General features: G+C 38.0%; 1 protein-coding gene across 6 annotated transcripts in view; it reads left to right on the top strand.

Moving 5' to 3' along the window:
* Nf1 (neurofibromin 1) overlaps window positions 1–24,949 on the top strand; it is a 262,777-nt gene that overhangs the window by 105,394 nt on the left and 132,434 nt on the right. For 4 of the 6 annotated variants that reach the window (XM_075991447.1, XM_075991443.1, XM_075991442.1 and 1 more), the window contains 14 exons: window positions 2,186–2,435; window positions 3,079–3,152; window positions 3,361–3,444; window positions 5,449–5,889; window positions 6,270–6,409; window positions 6,683–6,805; window positions 7,935–8,018; window positions 8,792–8,908; window positions 9,838–10,019; window positions 10,505–10,716; window positions 15,907–16,068; window positions 16,601–16,704; window positions 18,907–19,042; window positions 23,616–23,678. In XM_075991447.1, coding sequence (XP_075847562.1) covers window positions 2,186–2,435; window positions 3,079–3,152; window positions 3,361–3,444; window positions 5,449–5,889; window positions 6,270–6,409; window positions 6,683–6,805; window positions 7,935–8,018; window positions 8,792–8,908; window positions 9,838–10,019; window positions 10,505–10,716; window positions 15,907–16,068; window positions 16,601–16,704; window positions 18,907–19,042; window positions 23,616–23,678 — 2,172 coding nt within the window. The remainder of the gene's footprint in view (window positions 1–2,185; window positions 2,436–3,078; window positions 3,153–3,360; window positions 3,445–5,448; window positions 5,890–6,269; window positions 6,410–6,682; window positions 6,806–7,934; window positions 8,019–8,791; window positions 8,909–9,837; window positions 10,020–10,504; window positions 10,717–15,906; window positions 16,069–16,600; window positions 16,705–18,906; window positions 19,043–23,615; window positions 23,679–24,949) is intronic. The other 2 variants (XM_075991445.1, XM_075991446.1) reach the window with 1 other exon arrangement.

The following is a 24,949-nucleotide window of genomic DNA, read 5'->3' as shown; positions in this document are numbered from 1 at the left end:
GTAGGTAAATTCCTTTGTGACTCCTGAACGAGAACATCTGCTCTTCTTTTTTGAGTGTACTTTGGTAAATTTCAGTTAAATAATATCACATGTTAGGTATGGGTTATGTAGAGTAGTTTTGTTAAATAATTTCACATGTTAGGTATGGGTTATGTAGAGTAGTTTTGTTAAATAATTTCACATGTTAGGTATGGGTTATGTAGAGTAGTTTTGTTAAATAATTTCACATGTTAGGTATGGGTTATGTAGAGTAGTTTTGTTAAATAATTTCACATGTTAGGTATGGGTTATGTAGAGTAGTTTTGTTAAATAATTTCACATGTTAGGTATGGGTTATGTAGAGTAGTTTTGTTAAATAATTTCACATGTTAGGTATGGGTTATGTAGAGTAGTTTTGTTGCTGCTCCCTGTGGAACTCTGGGCAAATTCTTCACAACTCTCTCCCTCAGTTTCTCAGATTTAAAATGGAGATAACAGGACATGGTGAAGCACACCTATTATCCCAGTGTTCCAGAGGCTGAGGCAGGAGGATCACAAGTTGCTCTTTTGTTTTTGTTTTGTTCTTGTTTTTAAAGACAGGGTATCTCTGTCTTTAATAGCTCTGGCTATTCCGGAACTTCCTGTGTATACCAGGCTGGCCTCAAATTGAGAGATCTGCCTGTACCACTACACCTGGCCTTTTAAATTTTGCTTTTTAAAAATGTATATGGATGTTTTACCTACCTGTGTATCTGTGCACTCATGTGTGCCTGGTGTCTAGAGGCCAGAAGAGGGTTTCTGATCCCATGGAACTGGAGTCACAGATGGTTGTGAGCTGCCTTGTAAGTGCTGGGACGTGAACCCAGGTCTTCTGGAAGGGCGGGCCATGCAATTAGTGCTTTTCATTGTTGGCCTTATTCTTCTCTCTCAGAGGGGAAAAGTTTGAAGCTGGTTTGGTCTATATAGTAAAGACCGTGTTTCAAGAAAACGAATAAGCAGAAAGTGATTAATAATAGTTAATTAAAAATAAATAAAACAGGTATAATATTCTTGTTCCAGAGTTGTTAGTGTTAAGCTAGGTGAAATGTCAATAGCACTTCATTATTTGAGACTGTGACTCATAGCTATAATTATTCTGATGGGAACCCTGTCAGAAAGTCTGTATTCATATGCAAAAGCTAATCTAAAGAAGGTTCAAATGAGTGAAATTAAAACAAAATATTTATTTTCTTAAATATTATGGATAAGTGATGTTAAGATTTTACTTCTTTCTCTTTTGCTTTTATTTTTGCTTATTTGTGTATACATGCATGTATTTATGTATTCATACAGTCTTGCTTTATAGCCCAGGCTAGCCTTGAATTCACTGTAATTCTCCTGCTTCAGCCTTGCAAGTGCTGTGATTATTTATTGGCATAGGCAGTCATGTTTGGTAAGTTTTAAATTGTAGATTGGGTCTCATATAGGCCAGGCTGGCTTGAATCCTCTTGCCCCTTCTATACAAGTACTGAGATTATAGGTGTATATTACTATCCCCAGCTGAACATATACTTCTATATATGAATGTCCTTAAGATATAAATCATAATATGAGCAGTTACAAAATCATTATGGAAGAATTTGTTTTTCGAACATAACCTTTTTGTCCTTAAGTTTTACTATAGCCTATTGAGGGGGAAACCCCACTAAGCCTGTAGCAACTGCAGTGTGTACTTTACCTGCATACACTGTACTTGCTTTGTAATATGTTTCTGCAGTTAATGGTTGGGGATGTCAGATCAGTATGTCTGTATTGCGGTGTTTAGTTTGTGTGTCATTGTTTCAGTCCCTGCTACCATGTGTTTATTCCTTCCTTGTAGGAAGTATGCTTCCTGTTGTTTCCTCTTCCTTTGTCTATTTTATGGTTGACTCATAAGTGGATAAAGTTTTGCTGCTGTAGACTCTGTTTTAGTGTCTCTTGTATATTTGTTATAGACTTTATTTGCATTTCTGGAATCTAAGATAATAACCTATTTGAATGGAAACACAATACCATTATGCATTTTATTGGTTCACATCATCTCATTTAGAGTAAGGTATATCAGGAAAAAATCTTATGATTAAAAAGGGGAATTCTTTTTAGGTTTGTGTGCAGTGATAGATGATACATTGTTGAGTTTATAAATAAAATCACTTACGTTGCAGATATATTCTCCCCTACCTCCTAGGATAGCACAGCAGGGTGCAGTGGAACCCCACCAATATGCCGACAAGCCCAGACCAAGCTAGAAGTGGCCTTGTACATGTTTCTGTGGAGCCCTGACACTGAAGCTGTTCTGGTTGCCATGTCCTGTTTTCGCCATCTCTGTGAGGAAGCAGATATCCGGTGTGGGGTGGATGAAGTATCAGTACACAACTTCTTACCCAACTATAACACATTCATGGAATTTGCCTCTGTTAGCAACATGATGTCAACAGGTAAATGTGGATACTTTCTCCCCCTTTCTTTTTAACTCAGTTACTTTGACTGACATTAATTCTTTTTATTTGTGTGTTTGTTTGCTTATTTATTTATTTTGGTTTTTGAGACAGGGCTCTGTGTTAACAGTCCTAGCTGTCCTGGAACTAGCTCTTGTAGACCAGGCTGGCCTCAAACTCGCAGAGATCCACCTGCCTCTGTTTTGCCGAGTGACATCAAATTATGTTTACAGTGAAGTCTGTTTAAGATAACAGTTTGAAATTTTCCAGGGCTAATTCAAACTGCCTATTTGAAATCCTTTTCTGAACAAAACAGAATGAAATTCAGAGACATTTTAAATAGAATTTTTACTGAATTTTTTTTTAATGTGCACTTTTGTTCCTGACACTGTGAATTGCTCTTAGTTGTAGACTATAGAAATCTTTCTGTTTGAATTGTAAATGAGGAGATTTTAAAGCACAGGTGGGGAGATGGCTGTTTTGGTTCCAGACTCTGTGAAGTTATAAATGAGTCCTCCTGTAGAGGCTGTGTAGAGTGTCGTCATTTGTTCATTCCTTCACTCTGCTCTGTGCAGGGCTTAGCAAGTTCCCAGTTGTGAAAAAGGCTCTAACACTAACTGGATTTGCTGTTGTCTTTGCTTAGGAAGAGCAGCACTTCAGAAGAGAGTGATGGCCCTACTAAGGCGTATTGAGCACCCCACTGCAGGAAACACTGAGGTATGGCCTTGGCGGCAGCACCCCTCCCAGGCCCCCATCCTCATGTTTGAAGCCTCCTCTTAACTATGTGATCACGAACAACTTCAGAAGCAAATCTGAGCTATGTGCATATTACATGGAGGATATTCTGCTCAAAACCTGGCAGTTACATGTTGATTTTGAGTTCACCCCTAAACTTGCTTCCTAATGATAATTAACTTCGTTTTAGGCTTGGGAAGATACACATGCAAAATGGGAACAGGCTACAAAACTAATCCTTAACTATCCGAAAACCAAAATGGAAGATGGCCAGGTGAGTTTGTTCAGTGAATTTTGGTGTATTAATTGATCTGTTGTTTCACTTAAGTAATCTTTTATGAACTACTCAGAGTAGTATACTATATAGAGTTGTTTTAAGATTATTTGTGGTTGCCGGGCGGTGGTGGTGCACACCTTTAATCCCAGCACTTGGGAGGCAGAGGCAGGCGGATCTCTGTGAGTTCGAGGCCAGCCTGGTCTACAAGAGCTAGTTCCAGGACCGGAACCAAAAAAAGCTACGGAGAAACCCTGTCTCGAAAAAAAAAAAAAAAGATTACTTGTGGTTCATCTAGGTCTGTACTGCCTAATCTTGTAACTATTACCCTCATGTATCTGTTAGAATGTTAGTTTTAACTCGTTTAAGTTAAAATAAGCTTATTTTCTCAGTTTTACAGTAGCCAAAGTTGGATAGTAGAGATGTGAAACGTTACCATCACCACAGAAATACTGAACACCTCTGTTAGAAACCACTTAGCTGGGGGACCATTCACTTACTCTTTCTTGTTCTTCCTTCATCCAAGTATTTCAGATAACTTTTAGAAAAGATGTAGCAGCTATAGGTAGAAAAATAAAGTTTCTAACAATTTTCATGTTGTTTGTTTTTAGACAAGATCTGGTTACTTATCTCTGCTTGTCTAGAATTCAATTTGTAGAACAGGCTATCCTTGAGTTTGCAGTGATTTGCCTTAACTTCCCAAATGCTGGTATTACAGATGTGTGCCACTCTGTCTGGCTCATGATGCCATATGGTTAGATACTCCTAAAAAGGATCTGGTGGGCAAACAGTTGAGCCCATTTTAATGTTAAATGCAATTTTAAACTTTGGACATTTTATTTAACTATTATCATCAAGTGTATTATTTTATTCATCAACTATCTCCAATTATGTCACCCTAGCAATGTCTAATACTTGATATTTCTGTATAATTGATATGTATCTCCCATACTGCTCTCATTATTAGATCTGTGAGAGAAATCGGTTAAGGCCAGGTGGCAGTGGTGCACATCTTTAGTCAGCACTCAGGAGGCAGAGCTAGTTGGATGAGTGAGTTCCAGGACAGTCAGGGCTACACAAGAGAAACCCTGTCTGATAACAACAAAAAAGATAAAGAAGGAAACTTTAGATCAGGAAGGTCTAGGGTGGGAATGGGGTTTCAGCTGTTTGAACTGGCGTATAATTCATACACTGTAAAATCCTCTCCTACAAAGTGTCCGATCCAGTCATTGTTCTAGTACAGTCCCAGAACTGTGCAGCTGTCAATCAATAGTCAGTTTTAATACATTCTTATCCTCTCAAAGAATGCCTCCTTCCCCAAACCTATGCCTTTTAGCTGTTTCTAGCTCTGACTTGCCATTTTTCCTACCTTTCTGTGTCTACACCTCCAGCCTTGAGTAGTAGCTGCTAATCTCTGTTTCAGTAGTACAAAATCGCCTTTTCAGGCCAATTCATACAAATGGGGTCATACATTATATGGACCTTTGTGATTGACTGTCTTTCCTCTTCACTAGTTTTAAGGTTCATCCATGGACACCAGAGGTTTTTAAAAGAAATTTGATACTTCAGGTTGACTTTATTAGTCAAGCTATGACAAAAATATATTAAATGGCTCTCTAATAACACACATGGTAGGAACTGGAGAGACAACTCAGTGGTTAAGAGCATTGGTTGCTCTTTTAGAGGACTTGGTTTTCATTCCCAGCACTTGTATGATTGCTTAGAATGGCCAGTAATAACACTTCCAGGGATCCAACATCCTTCCCTGGCCTTTTTGGGCGCCAGACATGTACATGGTACACAGATATACATGCAGGTAAAATATTTATATACATAAAATATAACTAAAAATTAAAAGAATAATAATGTAATGGTGATTTCAAGCTTTGTTTTTTACAATGTAAAATGTACTTTTCCTTCTGGAAGAAATGAGAAAGAGTAACTTGTAAGATTTTTATCCAATCTCTGTTGAATTTATGCTTTTCACAAAAATGTCTCGTTTAGGCTGCCGAAAGCCTTCATAAGACCATTGTTAAGAGGCGGATGTCCCATGTCAGTGGAGGTGGATCCATAGATTTGTCTGACACAGACTCCCTGCAAGAATGGATCAACATGACTGGCTTCCTTTGTGCACTTGGTGGGGTGTGCCTGCAGCAGAGAAGCAGCTCTGGCTTAGCGACCTACAGCCCACCCATGGGCCCTGTCAGTGAGCGCAAAGGGTCTATGATTTCCGTAATGTCTTCAGAAGGGAATGTTGATACACCTGTCAGCAGATTTATGGACCGTCTTCTGTCCTTAATGGTGTGTAACCATGAGAAAGTGGGGCTTCAGATACGGACCAATGTTAAGGACTTGGTGGGTCTGGAGTTGAGCCCTGCTCTGTATCCAATGTTGTTTAACAAACTGAAGAATACCATCAGCAAGTTTTTTGACTCTCAAGGACAGGTAACGTCTTCTCCACTTTGTTTTTTTACCCTTCTCTATGAGTACAATAATATATTTGAAATAAATGAAGACTTTCTTTCAAATTATTTAAATTATGTACCAACATGATAATCCATTTACAATCTTTCAAAATTGTCATAATTACAGAAAAAAAGAATCATGTAATCTAAGGATTGGCCTGGTTCTAAAGAACTTAGGCCCGGGGGTGTGAATGGAGTTATGACTCTTGGATGTAGGCATTAGTACCTGTGTGTATCAGCGTGTTTGTGTATTTGCCTGTGGTGTTCTTGAATGTGATAATTATGTCAGTTTCATTGTCCTATGATCTGTTTTCTGTGCATCGATGTACCATCACTAACATATTTTGTTTTTTTGTGTAGGTATTATTGACTGATAGCAATACTCAGTTTGTAGAGCAAACCATAGCTATAATGAAAAACCTGCTGGATAATCATACAGAAGGCAGCTCTGAGCATCTGGGACAAGCTAGCATTGAGACAATGATGTTAAATCTTGTCAGGTAAGCATTTTGCTACTGAGACATAGCAGAGACGGATCTTAAGAGGTAAGACCTCATATGCACAGATAATGGGAATGATAAAATAATTTGCCATTCTTTATTATAGACCCAGTGTAGTCTTTGACAATAAGGTAATCAGAAGTTGCATATGTTCCTACCTAACAAAATTTAATATTGATCATGTTTAAAATTGCATTTACTTAAAGATTAAAGAATTTAGAATACCTGAATTTTTGTCCATGTCTGATCACTTCTTATTCTGTTCTTAATTAGATATGTTCGTGTGCTTGGTAATATGGTCCATGCAATTCAAATAAAAACAAAACTGTGTCAGTTAGTTGAAGTAATGATGGCAAGAAGAGATGACCTCTCATTTTGTCAGGAGATGAAATTTAGGTGAGTTCTCAGAAGAGCAAAAAAGGGTCTTATAAATATGTGAAGTGGAATGTGTCGAAAAGTAGTAGGACTTGGTTATACGGGGGAAGGGAAGTGGGTTAAAAAGTGTTGAACAAAAACAAACAAACAAAAAAAAGCGGTGGTGGCGCACACCTTTAATCCCAGCACTTGGGAAGCAGAGGCAGGCGGGATCTCTGTGAGTTCAAAGCCAACATGGCCTGCAAGAGCTAGTTCCAAGACAGGCTCCAAAGCTACAGAGAAATCCTGTCTTGAAACCCCAAGAAGAAGAAGTGTTGTGCTAATGGGTGGTGGTACATGCCTTTAATCTCATCATTTGGGAGGCAGAGACAGGCCTATGAGTTCGAGGCCAGCTTGGTCTACACGGCACATTCCAGGACAGGCTCCAAAAGCTACAGCGAGCCGGGCGGTGGTGGCGCAGGCCTTTAATCCCAGCACTCGTGAGGCAGAGGTAGGCGGATCTCTGTGAGTTCGAGACCAGCCTGGTCTACAGAGCTAGTTCCAGGACAGGCTCCAAAGCCACAGAGAAACCCTGTCTCGAAAAACAAAAACAAGAACAAACAAAAAAAAGCTACAGCGAAACCTTGTCTCAAAAACTAAAACAAACAGAAAGAAGTGTTGTGCATATTTGGTTTTTTTCTGAATGTCTTTCCAAGTTTTTCAAAGCTCTGTGCCCATGGAAATCGGTTTTTCTGGTTTCTCTCCCTCTCATTCACCTTCCCTCCACTCCCCTCCCCTCTCCTCCCCCTCCCTCCCTTTCTTTCTTCCTTCCTTCTCCCCTTTTCTAAAACTAACTCATGGGCACTAAAAGTTCCTCTGCCAGTGAAGAGGACCAGCATCCCGGTTGTGTCTCTTTGTGCCCTTCTGACTTATATTTCATTACACCTGATCTCTTCTATAGCAGTATTTCTTCTATGAAGTCATATTGAATTTATTAACCATTTGCTCATTTGATGTATTGGCGTATACCTGCAGTTCCAAGAGTCAGAAGGCTAAGGCAGAAGAAGTGCAAGGCTATGCAACTGTACAATAAAACTCTTGTCTAAGTAATCATTCAGTAAGAGAAAGAGAGTGAATTAAAAATTTGTCCCTTTTCCTCATTATTCTGCAGGAATAAAATGGTAGAATACCTAACAGACTGGGTTATGGGAACATCAAACCAAGCAGCAGATGATGATGTAAAGTGTCTTACAAGGTAAAGAGAGAGACAAACAGATAGACAGAATGACTGACTGACTGACTGACTGACTGGCTGACTGGCTGACCTTTAAGTGCTGTCATGTTTTACCTTATTCATGAAAACGACTACAGGTATAGCTATTAAGCATTTATAGCACACTGTATTAACTTGTTTTATAGAGCGTAAGCTTTTGTATTTGAAATATATGAAGTTCTTTTTTTTCCCCAATGGAAAGACTTAGTTGACCAAATATGAGAGAGGTCTAGGGAAGTATTTTTGGCTTAGGAAAAATGATTAATAGTTATCGAGAAAGAAGATGCATAAATCAGTAGATTGTATTACTTTATGATTAGGTAAAGTATTGATTGAGGCATATAATTATGATGAGTCTTTCTAATGAATAATTTCTTTGATTTGCTTTAGTGATAGACGATCGATGCATATCAGAATTGATAACTATGATTAGTATAACATCTTCATCTTTTTCTCTGGCCAGGTATAACTTGATAGTGTATACCTTATTTTGGTTGGTTAATTAATTGAATTTTTTCATTTTTATACTGTGATGTTGGAACTTGAATCCAAGATGTATAAATGCTAAATTGGACTTTATCCTTAGCACCATACTTGTGCTACAGGTTAGTTGATTGAAAGTTTGAAGTTTTGTGTGTGTTCGAGCTTGTCATATTTCCTGATACTACTTAGGTTGTGACTACAGTTTAGTTAATGGAATAGAGAGCTCCTAAAGTTTGTGTTCGAAAGGCTCATAGTTTCTAAATTTTTTTTAGAGATTTGGACCAAGCAAGCATGGAAGCAGTAGTTTCACTCCTCGCTGGTCTTCCACTACAGCCCGAAGAAGGAGATGGGGTAGAACTGATGGAGGCCAAATCACAGCTATTTCTTAAGTAAATTTCAGCCATCAAAAACAAAAGCATAAAACAAATATAGCTTCCTCCCTCAAAGGAATTAACTGAATTGCTAATTATTGTATTTACAAGAAGACCTAACTACTTTTGTATTGTGACCATTGGCTGTTCTCATAAAACATACCATATCTACTTTTGAAATGATGGGGCCAAGATAGAAAATAATTTGTGTTCTGGTTTTTTTTTGTTTGTTAGTTAAGCTCTTTATTTTTTTTTCTTTTTTTTAAATTTATTTATTTATTAAGGATTTCTGCCTCCTCCCCGCCACTGCCTCCCATTTCCCTCCCCCTCCCCCAATCAAGTCTCCCTCCCTCATCTGCTCGAAGAGCAATCAGGGTTCCCTGACCTGTGTTCTGATTTTTAAAGAATAATGTGATCATTGTATTTTTCCTCATAACAAATCTAGATTGTTTCATTAAGTCATTTAAAATGACAATGTCTAAGCCAGGCATGGTGGCGCATACCTTTAATCCCAGTTCTTGGGAGGCAAAGGTAGGCAGATCTCTGAGTTCTAGGACAGCCTGGTCTACAAAGTGAGTTCCAGTACAGCTAGGGCTACTCAGAGAAACCCTGTCTTGAAAAAACAAAAACAACACAATAAATAAAACACAATAAACAAGACAATGTCTAAACTATTTGGAACATGAATTTTGTATGCTAAATATTAAAACTGACACATTTAACAGGAAACCTTGCACATCTTCTGTGCCTATGTCATGAAGTGAATTCTGTACTTTGTCAGGATAAAACAATTCTCACAGCATCTTAATAATGAACCACGTTGACATCTTAGGCCAAGATCAGAAGACCATGGCCATGCATATTGTCACATGATCACTCAGAATGTGTGTTTAGCTTTCTGGTTTGGGTGGCCTTCACTTTGTAAAGGTCAGTCTTTGTATTTCCAGGTACTTCACACTGTTCATGAACCTTTTGAATGACTGTAGTGAAGTTGAAGATGAAAATGCACAAGCAGGTGGCAGGAAACGTGGCATGTCTCGGAGACTGGCGTCCCTGAGGCACTGTACGGTGCTTGCAATGTCAAACTTACTCAATGCTAATGTGGACAGTGGACTCATGCACTCCATAGGTGAGATCAGGTGAAAGCTACATGTAACATTGTCCCAGCATGGTAGTGCACTACTTTAATCCCATCACCCAGGAGCAAGAAACAGAAGGATCTCTAGGAGTGTAAGGCCTGTCTGGTCTACACAGTGAGTTCCAGGCCAGTCAAAGCTACACAGTGACTCTGTTTCTAAAAAAAATATAAAACCCTAGAGAGTTGGGCTGGAGACATGGCTTAGTTGTTAAGAGCCCTGGCTGTTTTTCTAGAGGACCTGGCTTTAATTTCCAGCACCCATATGTTGGCTCACAATCACTTGTAACTCCAGTCCTAGGGAATAGATAGTGCCTCTTGGCCTCCATGGTAATCAGGCACACATGTAATGCCCAGACATGCATGCTTACAAAATACATAAGATTAAAAAGTTAAAACCTAGAGTTGACATGACATGTAAAAAGAAAATTGCTTCAGACAGTCTCTGTAGTAAATTTGTATCTAATTGTTCCTGTCAGGCTTAGGTTATCACAAGGATCTCCAGACAAGAGCTACATTTATGGAAGTTCTGACAAAAATCCTTCAACAAGGAACAGAATTCGACACACTTGCTGAAACAGTGTTGGCAGATCGGTTTGAGAGACTCGTGGAACTGGTCACAATGATGGGAGATCAAGGAGAGCTCCCTATAGCTATGGCTTTGGCCAATGTGGTCCCTTGTTCTCAGTGGGTAAGTTTATTGAGAGAGCAGTAGGGAAATAGAATGCCTGGCATATAGCCAATGTTTCAAAATAAGTTTGTTCATAAATGTTTCTTCGGTGAATTTATAAAATGTAAGAACTAGAAAAAAAGTATGCCATTCAGAGCTGAGAATGTAGCTCAGTTAGTAGAATGCTTTTCCTAGCACCACAGAAAATCATTTATGGTCGTGCATGTCTACAATTTCAGCACTGGGGGGTGGATCAGAAGTTCAAAGTCCTCCTTGGTAAGACTGTCTCACAAAATAAATGTGGGCCAGTCTGAGCCATTAAACTTTTTTTTCATCTGTAGAGAAGGGATTGGTACTCCTAGGCCCCTACTAGTGTTTTCTTTTTTTCCCACCCCAGTGAAAAAGCCCATTTAATCACCAATATAAGGAAAATGTAAAACCACTGATGTGATCTCATATCTTTATATTAGATAAAGTAATTAGTAAACATGATTTTGTTACTAATGCTAAATCTTGTAATCTGAGATTTGATTGTTTACTACCTCTGCCTTATATAATTTAGTTTTGACTTACTCATTTGCATTTGAAGTAGTACTGGATGTGGTGGCAAGTGTTTGTAATTCTAGCACTTGGGAAATGGAGGCAAGAGAATCAAAAATCAAAGGTCGTCGTTGGCTACGTAACAAGTTCAAAGCCAACTTGGGCTACATAAGAGCCTGTTTCAAAACAAGATAGACTGGTAAAATACTGTAGACATATGGTTATTTGGTCTTCCAAATTTATTTTGTGTTCTGGCAATTGATACCAGGACCTTATGCATTTTAGGCAAATCCTTTATTACTGAGCTGTACCCTCAACCCATAAAAGACAACATTCTTAATAACACATGCTAAAACTTTGAGAAAGCTTTTGTTCATTTCTGTTTTAAAAAGTCATGTGCATCCCTGTGCTGTTGCCTCTCCTTTAATCTCAGCACTGGGGAGGCAAAGACGGGTCTACCATGGCAAGTTTCAAGCCAGCTAGAGCTACAGAGTAATGCCCCCCCCCCTTTTTAAAGGTCATGTGGTTTATTTGGCCAAAAAAAAAAAGACTTTAATAAGAGTAACTTCTAATTACTAAGGTATTCTTAGTTTATGCTTAAAAGCTGTGATGGGAGGGTGAGAAACTGGAGAGATGGCTCAGTTATTAGAGCACTTGCTGCTTTTCTAGAAGATCTGACATGGATTCCCAGCTCATGGTGACTTGCAGCTTCAGTCCCTAGGCAAAACAACCATTCACATAAAACTAACAACAAAAAAATGAAGAGAACTTACCCATAAAAGGGGCTGGAGAGAAGTTTTGGTGGTTAAGAGTGCTTGCTGTTCCAGAAAAAGACTGGAGTTCACATCCCAGCACTCGACTGGACAGCTAATAAACACATGCTTACTGCCTCCAGAGAGCTGATGTCCTTTGCCTGCCTCCATGGACACATTCCCACATGTGTACCCATGCACACATTTAAAAACACGTAAATGGGGCTGGAGAGATGGCTCAGAGGTTAAGAGCACTGGCTGTACTTCCAAAGGTCCTGAGTTCAATTCCCTGAAACCACATGGTGACTCACAACCATCTGTAATGAGGTCTGGTGCCCTCTTCTGGCCTGCAGGAACATATGCAGGCAGACCACTGTATACTTAATAAATAAATAAATCTTTAAAATAAAATAAAATAAAAACACATAAATGTCAAACAGAGGCTGTAAGATCATGTTATCTAAAAATAAAACTCACGTTCTTTTCTGTGGTTTATAATCCCAACCTAACTTGGGCCTGCCTAATCTCAGCCTCCATCTAATGCTGTCCCTCTATGCTCTCACCACTTTGCCTTTCTCTATTTCTGCCCTCAAGCACCCTTGCTACTGTGGCTGCTGATTTTTAAGATGCTTCTCTGATTTTTCTGCTTCAGTTTAACTTTAGTGAGACGTAAGCTCTAGACTAACATGAGCTCTATTCTCTTCTCAGAGTTTTTTTCTTTTTGTTTTAAGATGGAAAAGGGCCTCTCTGTCTCTGGTTTGCCTGAAACTCTTATGTAGACATTCGTTTGCCTGTCTATCAAATGCTGGGATCACAGGCATGCAGCTTAACATTTGGCGTATTTATCATTGCAGTTTTATACCCATTGATTAGCAACACTCCTAAATTATCTTTTTCAAGCTTAAAATTATTTTATACATCTTCAAATGTATCATAAATATCTGATTTTTTGCATTTACCAGCATAAAAAATTTCATAGTTTTCTTAATCAAGATCTGATGATGTAGCCTAGTAGTAGAGTTCTTGTCCAGCATGTCTGAGAGCCAAAGAAGCTTAAATTTCTTCTTCCTTCCTTCCTTACTTTTTTTTTTTTTTTTGGTTTGTCGAGACAGGGTTTCTCTGTAGCTTTGGAGCCTGTCCTGGCACTAGCTCTTGTAGACCAGGCTGGTCTCGAACTCACAGAGATCCGCCTGCCTCTGCCTCCTGAGTGCTGGGATTAAAGGTGTGCGCCACCATCGCCCGGCTTTTATTTTATTTTCTTACAGTAAATATTTCTGAGCTTTCTATTAAATGACTTAAAATACTTTTTATTTATTTTCTTTTTTGGAGATAGGGTTTTTTCTGTGTAGTCCTGATTGGCCTGGGGTTCACTGTGTAGAACCAGAATATAAGTCTCAGACGGACAAAGATCCTCTGCTTCCCTATTGCAGGGATTAAAGGCATGCACTACTACACCTGGCCTCAATTACTTAAATTGTTTTTTGAGATTTTATTTATTTTTATTCTGTATGTATAAGTATTTTGCCTACATGTGTGTTTGTGTACCATGTGTGTGCAGTGCCCAAAGACCAGAAAAGCCTGTTGGATCCCCTGAAACTGGAGTTAAAAATGGTTATAAGCTGCATGTGGGTGCTGGGAATTGAACCCGGGTTCTGTAAGAACAGCAACTGCTCTCAACTGCTGATCCATCTATCCATTTTTTAAAATTACTTTTGTTCTTTGAAATTTTTGTGTTTTTTTTTTTCTTTTTCAAAACAGGGTTTCTTTGTAGCTTTGGAGCCTCTCCTGGAACTAGCTCTTGTAGACCAGGCTGGTCTCAAACTCACAGAGATCCAAGTGCCTCTGCCTCCCGAGTGCTGGGATTTCTTACATATAAACAATGTCTCTTGATCATATATACCAGTGGTTCTCAACCTTCTTAATGTCTCGACACTTTACCCCAACCTTAAAAATTATTTTCTTTGCTACCTCATAATTGATTTTGCTATTGTTGTGAATCAAAATGTAAATATCTGATATTCAACCCCTGTGAAATGGTTGTTTGACTCCCAGAGGAGTTGAGAACCACTGGCAGACACCCTTGGTTCCCCACTCCCTTTTTTCTTCTTTTTTTAAAGACAAGATAGCGATATGGCTTGGAACTCTTTTTAAAAACAAAACAAACCAACAAACAACTCAGGACCATCCACATTAGTTAGAGCATCTGAGGAAGCATGGGTACCTTCTAACCACATTTTTTGTTGTTGATGTTTTGTTTTGCTTGGGACTCTTATGTAACTTAGTCTGTCCTCAAGTTTATAATCTTCTCTGCTGCCACTTTGTGGGTACTGAGATTACAAGTGTGTTCTGTCACATTTGTTAAAACTTTATCTAAAGGTGAGCAAAAAATTACATTATTACAAAATTGACTATGTAAATACATGTTTTAAAATTCAGTTGCTCAGAATTTTCAGGATTTAGGAGAAGCGATGGGAGTAGAAAGACATTTCATATGGGGGCCTAAAAGCAGCAGCTGCTGGTGTTTCTTCTTTCTGCTTTGCTGAAATAGAAACCAGCACATCGTGGTGCTAGGCAAGCCATCCACCACCAAGCTGTATCCCAAGCCCAACCACCTCTGATTAGTCCCTCAATTCTTGTTCTTTTTACTTTACTTCCTAATGGAGGGAGGGTAGGATTTGATATTATGTCAAAGATAGCTTGTGTAACTCTAGGGTATAAAGCAGACACTGAGTCTTCATAATTCTCTGGCTTCCGGGGTATTTGTGGTCATGGTTACTCAATCTTTCCCTTACTGCACTGTCTCATTCTTTTCATCCTGGGACCAGGCCAGGCAGAGGAGAGGGCTCAGGACCATGGGGGCCTTTATTGCTGTTTAAAGGTTGAGGGTTCTTTTTATTATAGCTACCACTATTCTGTCTCCTCTTGATGTTGGGTTTAACTGTGAATTACAGTTTTATCAATTGTATAAAACACTCTTAGTTATTTGTTAGAGTTTCTAGTGCTGTGATGAAACACCATGAACAAAAGACAACTTAGGGTGAGAAGGGTTTATTTGACTTATACTTCAACATTGCTGTTCATCACTGAAGGAATTCAGGACAGGAACTCACACACAGGATCCTGGAGGCAGGAGCTGATGCAGAAGTCATGGAGGAGTGATGTTTACTGGCTTGCTTCCCGAGGCTTACTCAGCCTACCTTTTTATAGAACCCAGGACCAACAACAACAACCATGGGCTGCCCCCCCCCCCATTGATCACTAAATGAGAAAATAGAAAATGCCTTACAGCTGGATCTCCTCGAGGCATTTCCTCAGCTGAGACTCCTGCCTCTGATGACATGCTTGTGTCAAATTGACATGCAAAACCACCCAGAATGTGTACACACACACACACTCACTTCTATAAGGAACAAAAGGTAGTACCATACAAATAATAGAAAGGTTAACCTCAATCCTAACTCTTCAGCTGTGTGTAAATATGACAGAATGTTTGGATTTGAGTATCTAGCTGAGGCCTCTCTCTGTCCTCCCCTTTTCTGATTTTTAAACAGCCCTTTAGTCTTTATATTTTTGTTGTTTTTCTGCCTTGGCCATGATGTATTTAATCAGTTCTAAGAAACCAGTCTGTTCAATCTCGTCCACACATCAAAGTGAACTCTTATTTTCGTGATGTGATTAGAGCCAGATCCTGAAGTCTTTCTGTCTTCTGGTACAGCCCCATCTCTCATCTTTCCCTCAGTTACTCCTTAGTGGTAAGAGCTATTATAAACAGGTTTAAAAAGTCACCTATCATAGACATATGTAAATTTTAAGAGTTATTATCACTTACCTTGATTTAATGGGTGATTTCCAAATTTTAAATCTATCTTTTAAAAAAAAGTAAACTTATTCATACAAATACAATTTTGTTTGTTCCCAGGATGAGCTGGCTCGTGTTCTGGTTACTCTGTTTGATTCTCGGCACTTACTCTACCAGCTGCTCTGGAACATGTTTTCTAAGGAAGTGGAATTGGCAGACTCCATGCAGACTCTTTTTCGAGGCAACAGCTTGGCCAGTAAGATAATGACATTCTGCTTTAAGGTTTGTATCATTCATTCTGTGTGTATGTACGTACTAGGTTTGTCAAGAAGTTGTTATATACAGAGTGTGTTAGATTGATTACTTTTTCTATGCCAGCTGTATGGGTCTGTGTCTCACTGTGTATTTCCTTAGGTATACGGTGCTGCTTACCTACAGATGTGTCTCACTGTGCATTTCCTTAGGTATACGGTGCTACTTACCTACAGATGTGTCTCACTGTGTATTTCCTTAGGTATACGGTGCTGCTTACCTACAGATGTGTCTCACTGTGTATTTCCTTAGGTATACGGTGCTGCTTACCTACAGATGTGTCTCACTGTGCATTTCCTTAGGTATACGGTGCTACTTACCTACAGATGTGTCTCACTGTGTATTTCCTTAGGTATACGGTGCTGCTTACCTACAGATGTGTCTCACTGTGTATTTCCTTAGGTATACGGTGCTGCTTACCTACAGATGTGTCTCACTGTGTATTTCCTTAGGTATACGGTGCTGCTTACCTACAGATGTGTCTCACTATGCATTTCCTTAGGTATACGGTGCTACTTACCTACAGAAGCTACTGGATCCTTTATTGCGGATTGTGATCACATCTTCAGATTGGCAGCATGTCAGCTTTGAAGTGGATCCTACCAGGTTTGTCATCTTTACAGTTGTTCCCTCCCTGCTCCTGATTCTACATGAGGCCATCTTAATGTTCCTGTCCAAGACAATGTCACTATATAGCCAAAACTGTCCTTGAACTTATAGTCTTCTTGCCCCAACTCTGCAGTACTGGGGTTACAGAATGTAACTCTTAAAATTGTTTTTTAGTTCTTATACAAAAAGTTATGTGCAAATACATTCTTCCTTAAAGAATAAAAAACACAAACAGGTATCATTAAGGCATCTTTGAGTACCACTTATAGGTACTGTTCTGGTTTATTCTGGTTTATTAAACATGTAATTGTAGAAGATATATATTGTAATATGATTGTTCAATTTGAAAGGTACCACAATGAATCTGTGGTTTACAACTTAATTCTTTCGATTTAGCCATGGATCTTAGATCTTCCATGAAAGTCTATGAAGATTAGTTTTAATTCTCTTATATTGCTGCATGGTATTGTATAGTTTAGCTCTGTGAATACTTATCCAGTAGCATAGCTCTTTGACTTTTCCACGACTTCCTTATTTTTGTTTTGAGACAGGGTCTCACTATGTAGCTCTGGGTATCCTGGAGTTCATTCTGTAGATCAGGCTGACTTCAAACTCTGAGACAGAGATCTGCCTGCCTCTGCCTTCCAAGTGCTGGGATTAGGGCATACACCGCCATCATCTTTTAGCATTGTCTTTTTTTTCCTTTTTAATGATAGATTTATTTGTTTGTTTATTTATTATGTATACATAATATACATTGCATGCCAGAAGAGGGCACCAGACCTCATTACAGATGGTTGTAAGCCACGATATGGTTGCTGGGAATTGAACTCAGGACCTCTGGAAGAACAGCCAGTGCTCTTAACCTCTGAGCCATCTTTCCAGCTCTAGCATTGTCTTTTCTATACTCATTATTTGCTGTAGAAATGACTTTTCTAAATGAAAATGGGGCTTTTTGTTTCTTTGCTTTGTTTTGGTGGTGTTGGTAATTGTACTCAGGTACTTCTGCATGCTAGACAAGCACTGTACCCCTAAGCTTATCCCCAGCCTTAGTAGGAATCTTTTTGTCACTTATTTTATGAGAAGCCATTAGTGGTTCACCATTGATAGCAAAATATAGCACAGATTGTTTGCTTTGTATAATCCACCTTTACCTCTTCACTCATATTTCATATTCACTCTGTGCTTTCAGCTCCTGGGAAATACACATATTTAGTCATCTTGTGAGCCCAATTCTTCATTTCTCACCAGGTTCAAAATCAAGAAAGCAAGAGTATATGGCTATGGCTGAGTGGTAGATCACTTGCCTAGTAGCATGCGTTAAGGCTTTTGGTTCCCTCCTCAGCAACACAAACACACACACACACAATCTAAGAAGATATAGGAAAGGGAGATGTCCATAAATTATTTCTGATAAAAATGACTCATGATGGGCTGGAGAGATGGCTCAGTGATTAATAGCACTTGCTGTTCTTCTAGAGGATCTGAGTTCAGTTGCCAGCATCCATATCAGGTGGCTCACAACTGTCTGTAGCTGCAGCAAGGTGTTTTCTAGCCTTGGAAGGCATCTGAACATGTGGTATACACTTACACAGATTCATACACGTAATTAAAAACCTTAAACACTTGGTGAAAGGGACTTTAGATTTCTGGAGCCCTTAGCCGCCTTTACTCTTGAGGCTGAGGCCTACTCTGACGAGTCAAGATTTTAAGGTCCACGCTCCCATGTTCACAGGAAGAAAAATTGCTTAAGAATGCTAAAGGGCAGACTGGAGATATGGCTCAGTGGTTGGGAGCATCGCCTGCTCTTCCAAAGGTCCTGAGTTCAATTCCCAGCAACCACATGGTGACTCACAACCATCTGCAATGAGGTCTGGCGCCCTCTTCTGGCCTGCAGACATACGTGCAGGCAGAGCACTATATATGTAATAAATAAATCTTAAAAAAAAAAAGAATGCTAAAGGGCTACGATGTAGCTCAGTGATGGGATACTTGTCACACAGCAAAAGTTGGGAAGAAAAGAAAAGGAATACTGAAATTGATGTGAGCCACCAAAAATGGTGTTATCATCACTTCTCTTTTTTTCTTCCTTTTTTCTTTTCAAAACAAATTTGTTGTTTGAGTCATGATTAGAAAATCGTGTGAAGAGTGATTTTGTTTCACCAATCATGCTTTGGTTTTACCTTTCCTTTGTTGCAGGTTAGAACCTTCTGAGAGCCTTGATGAAAACCAGAGGAACCTCCTTCAGATGACAGAGAAGTTCTTCCATGCTATCATCAGTTCCTCCTCAGAATTCCCCTCTCAGCTTCGAAGTGTCTGCCATTGCTTATACCAGGTATGCTGACAGTTTGAGATTGCCACTCAGTCCAGAGCAATCAAGAAGATCCTCATTCTGTGCACAGTCAGCTGCTGGCCGTCATCTTCATACATAATACATTGTGGGGATGGAGAGCTGGTTCAGTAACTAAGAGCGCTGACTGCTCTTGCAGAGGACCCAGGTTTAGTTCCCAGCACCCTCATGGTGACTCATAATTCTTTGTAACTCCAGTTGCAGGGGATCCAGTGTTCTCTTTTGATCTCCTTAGAACCCAGGCATGCACATGGTACATATATATATATAATTCATACACATAAGATAAAATACACTAAAAAATAAAATTTTAAAGAACTGTTGTTAGTTGTTTTTTTTTTTTTGGAGACAGGGTTTCTCTGTGGTTTTGGAGCCTGTCCTGGAACTAGCTCTTGTAGACCAGGCTGGTCTCGAACTCACAGAGATCCACCTGCCTCTGCCTCCCGAGTGCTGGGATTAAAGGTGTGCGCCACCACGCCCGGCTTAGAACTGTTGTTAGTTTGGCTTTGAAAGAAACCTCACATTTTCTTTGGAGACATTTAAAAAACTTTAGAGCAAATTAATTTTCCTTGTGTTGAAAGTGTTAATCTCACTGGTTGAGAATAAGACCATAACCACAATTTTGAGCCAAATTTGAAGCAATCTTTAATTAAATACTGTCCAGGTCCATCCCAGGGTTCCCAGGAAATGGCCTTGAGTCACATTTTGTCAAAATCTATAAAGGCACACCCATAAGACCACTGTATTTCCTATCAGGTCCAATCAGGGGCATGTGTGTATCCTGATATACTCCCTCCCTGTGTACCTCCTGTCTACATCCAATCAGGGACAAGCATACTTCCTGACATATTTCCTGCTCATGTACCCACATGTGATCAAGCAGATCTGGTTCAGATGGGTCAAACAAACATAGGACAAATGAGAACTTATTCTTAATTGTCTTAACTGCAAATAGAACCCTTAAAATGCAAGGTAAATATTTTTCCTGCTTTGGTCTCCCATTAATTTGCAAGGTGCATTGTTCTTGTTCTTGTTCTGATTTCACAGAAAGCAGCTTAAGTCAGTGAGTGCACTGAAGTGAGGTTGTGCTTATCTTTTGCCTAAATCGCTTAGAGCATCTTTTACACTTGAGGCAAGTTTGTTTTTTTGCATTGCGAATGACTTGATCTGTAATTTTGGTTTCTGCTTTAAGAGATCATTAGTTTTGTGTCCTGTTTTCTCAAGGCAAACTAATTGTGCTGTGTATTTTATATAAAAGGCCACCATCATCCAGTAGCTAACAGATTTTCTAATACTGTCACAACAAGTAGTGCCCTGAGTTTAGATGTTCACAATGATTACTTCCATGGTAAGAGAAGAAGGCCTATGTTCTTCTGTAGCTTCTGTTTTTGATTTCATATGCAGTTTTAGAAGTAGTTTAGTTAGTCCAAGGGAGAGCCTATAAATATATATTAACTTAACAAACAGGAAAAAATACCATAGGGCCAGGGATTCAGAATAAGGGTGCAAATAGGGAAAGAATTTACACATTTATCAAAACTATATATATTTCTGGTTTTGCAGTGTCACCCCACCTTTTTATTTATTTTTTTTCCTTTTGGCTTGCGGCCTCAGTTGCTTAGAGACATTAACATCATCAGTGAAATCATCATTTTAAAAAGCTGTGTGAGGTTGCTGTGTGAATTTTTTCTCCATTGCTATTTTAAAAGACGTATCTGCTATGTCTATAAAAAGAAAACTTTGCATACATAAATATATGATAAAAATACAGTTAGCATTAAGTTTCTGGGTGTGTTATGACTTTACTGCCATTTCGAAAAGCTCTAGGAAGCTTAGGGGAGCTCCACACAATTTATCCAGCTCAGAAAGTGTGAGCCTTGCTAGAGAGTGGTTAGTTATAATGCAAAGCTTCATTGTGTTGATTGTCCTAACTTTACCCTTATGTTTCTCTTTAAATTTAAATCTATTATTTTCTTGTTTGTAAAATGAGGCTGACAAGAAACAACACACACTTAAAAATCTGCATCCCATTGATTTTCAGAAAACAAATGGGTTTCTGAAACGATAGTTGCCTTAGTTGGTTGAAGATGAATGAGGAATGTACCTGAGTGCACGGTCTGTCCTACTAGAATTTAATAGAAGCTCTTCATGTGACTGCCCCATAATGGAAAATGTATTTATATCATCAGCAAACTTGGACACCAGTTTGAGAGCATGATATTATAATGTAAAAAGAATGGGACTTGACACTTAGTAAGCACACAGGAGATAATTCATGAAGAAATAAATTTCTCATTCCTACTACCTAAGTAAGCATGATTCTTGCCGTCCTTCCTAATTAGGCACAATGAGAAATGAAGACAGCAAAGTGCTGCCTGGAGGCTTACTACCTCTGTGTGCTGTGCTGTGCTGTGCTGTGCTGTGCATTGCCTTCACACTTGAATCTTCACCTTAAAGCTTCACAGAAAAACAGAGCAAATGTTACACTATGCATTAGTTTGTAATGGGTAAACTTCATGCAGACTACTGTGAAGCAAAGCTTTTGTTATAAGTTAAGATTTTATTTTTTAATATCAAAAATTTACAGTGACTTAGTAAAGACAAAGATTGAAATAAAAAAGCTTCAGACTCAATATGTTTTCCATTAAGTCTTCTTCCTAACTTAGCTTTCCTTTTTGTTAGCTTTTGTTTTTATTCATTTTTTCCCCTCTTTTGGCTTTTATTTGCCCTTGTAACTTTGGCAGTGACATAATGGTACCCTTGTACTTTTATGCTCTGCTGGGAAGGATGGGAACCCATTTTTCTTTTTCTTAGTAAACATAGCTCCTGCTTTGGGGATCTTCTGGGGAAAATTTGAAAGCTAAGTGAGTATATTGCTAGCTAAATTTTACTGGAGTTCAGATCTGGGTCTTTCAGCTGTTTTGTATTTTGTAATCAGCTCAATTTACCTGCCTTCTTTATTTAGAAAAGATGGTTAATACTATATAGGAATAGTAGTTAAGTGTAAATGTCTGACAGATTTATAATTAAACTATTTTTTATCATTGATTAAACCATTTTTATTACATACTATTTCTTTTCCTTCTGGTATGTTTGGAACAAAGAGAACATAATCCTTAGAGTGGGTATTCAGTTCTGATAAGAAATCAGGAAACAGCTACTGTTATTTTAGTAGACATTGTCTTTCGTGGTATAGCTTCTTCTCCAGATGAGTGTGTACATGTGTGTTAAAGCTATAAATGGTAGTTACATCTCCTAGTTGAAAAAAATCCTGCATATTTACATGGTTGTACTTTTGAAAATAGCATTAAAGCCTGCAGAAAGATCCCTATCTGTTGCCTTACAAAGCTCTGCCTCCTTGGCCTAGGATGCTGTTGATATCTAGGTATATAGGAGCTATTTGGGTGGGTGGGTGGGTGGATGTATGGATGGATAAAACTGACTCTATGCTCAAGTTATTATGGGTTATAGTTTTGTATACCTTAGAACTGTTAGAATAAGATACCATGTGTCTGGATCAAAGAATTTATGTTTATGGTTAAGTTTTGTTGTTTTGAGAAAGTGTCTTTTGTAGCCTAACCTGACCTTGAACTCTTGATTCTCCTACTTTCACCTCCCAAAAACTAAGATTATAGTCGTTTCCTACCACGAATGGCTCTTTTTAGATTTTTAAAAATATTTTTAAAAAATATGCTCCAATCAGAAATTGTAATTTTGGAAGAAATCTTTATTCTAGGTTGAGTTCTGAGTGATGAAACTGACATATCTGTGTGGACTTGCATGAGTAGCTTTTGCTTTTTGGATGGGGGAGGGCATTCTGTTAAGTCATCTATAATAAGTAAAAATTTTAATCAGATTTAAGTTTGTTTCTATATTATCTATAATTTCTTAACTTTGATATTAACTTTTTATTCTAGTTGATGCTAACATTCTTTTCCCAAATACAGCAGTTTTTAATAAACTGAGTAGCACCATTGCAGGGAGCACTCTACAGACATTGGAAGATGTGAGATTATAACAATCCTCCTTTAAAGTGTCTCTAAAGATTGTTTTCTGCATATCTAGACATTTAATTTTTATTTAATAAAATCTTAATTAACTGTTAGTTATTGGAAAAAATAACTTAAGTCAATTGAAGGATACACAGAGAAGTATTTTATATATTACTATAATTATGTAGACACAAAATGTTTTCAGTGTGTGGTCTACTTCATACAAACATTTTATGTAAAACTTACCAAAAGCTAGGAATTGACTCAAATGTAAAATATTCCTCAGATTTGCTTGAGGACAGTTTTTCTATGACTTATAGCCAGAAATAGTAGACATGATTGGGTCTCAACATTTCTTGCTGTTTATTTCGTGCTTGGCTTAAAAGTGAAATAAAAGTAAAGTTCAGGATTAAACTTCATCCCTCAAAATTCAGTTTATTTCTACTTTTCTGTTGGTTCCATTTGTGTTACATTTTACCATGTAATTTTATGTACAAGCCAACATTGTTTTTGTTGCTGTATGTAGTCGGTGCTGTGACTTGTTTGTGCTCATCTCTGTTCTGTAGGCAACTTGCCACTCCCTACTGAATAAAGCTACAGTTAAAGAAAAAAAGGAAAACAAAAAATCAGTAAGTTTGGAGAACTTTTTATTAGCTGTTTCTTTTGAAGCAAACCCCAAATCTTTGCTGTTTGTTAAGAACATCTTCACTCCAGCTATTTGACCTTCACTGTAAAATCATTCTACTAATTCTGGCACAGAATAGCTCTCATTTCAATTAACCCTGGAATTAAGTTACATGGAAACATTCTCTGTGTTCCTTTGGTTTGATTTATCCCAAAGGCATTTCGTGTGCATTAATTACATTGAATACTCTTGATCTAATTTTATTGTTATTTTTAAAATTATAAATGAATGCAAAAGAAACTTAATTTCAAGGCCTTAGGGGATGCTGACTGTCTTCATTCTTGCTTCTTGTTCGCAGGTCATGTGAGTGATTTCTTTTTCTAGAAACAAAAGCATTTCTTAATCAATACATTGTGGGTGGAAATGTGTCTCCTCCTCCCCCCCGGAACTAAACATCAAACTTAGGATTTGCACATGCTATAGCTACCAAATACAGGCATCACTTTCTAAATCTAATATAAAAATTGCTAAATTTTAATTTTTGTTCCTTATGTTTTTTTCTTCATGGTCTTAGCCATCCATGATTTAGTCATTTGTGCTTACGCTATAGAAATTGTAATGCCGAAGTTACTTTTACTTCAGAGAAAAATACACATTATTACTTCATTGAAAAGAAAACTTAGTGAGGTCATGATTATATAGAAGCAGCTCATTGTACAAACATGCCTTGAATGTATTGCCTGCTTCTGACCTTGTCTTCCTGTAAAAGGAAAAAAGTTAGGATTGCCATAATTATTTTCTTCTATGAATATCATTTGTTCACATTATAACTAATATTCATTTTAAAATGAGATCTGTGGATGTGACTTACCCTTAGCTAGTTTAGTCCTGTTTTTGTTCACTTAATCCAAGTGATTATAGAGAATGTAAGTAAAACTTTCACAAGTTAGAGGTAGTTTTATTTAAAAAAAAAATTAAAATTGTGTTTGTCTGGTTTTGTCTTTCATTTCTTACTTTAGCTTTATATATAATAAAACTACAGTTTATAGTTACATTAAAATTCAAAACTAAATTAAACTTTAGAGACACATACTTTTATTATGTCCATTAAAATTTTTTTGAGTATATTAAGTACAATTGATCATCTATGAACAAATGGATTTGATTGGATGGCTCTTCTGCTTAAAACATTTTCCTTTAATGCTTCGACCTTCTAATTCTCAGCATTTGTGGGTTTAATATTATACATCATCACTGTGGACATTAATTCGCTGT

The sequence above is a fragment of the Microtus pennsylvanicus genome, chromosome 11 (genome assembly GCF_037038515.1).
Source record: "Microtus pennsylvanicus isolate mMicPen1 chromosome 11, mMicPen1.hap1, whole genome shotgun sequence".
In the NCBI taxonomy this organism is placed as follows: Eukaryota; Metazoa; Chordata; class Mammalia; order Rodentia; family Cricetidae; genus Microtus; species Microtus pennsylvanicus.
Note: the sequence above shows the minus strand (reverse complement) of the source record. Positions and strands in the feature narration are given on the sequence as shown.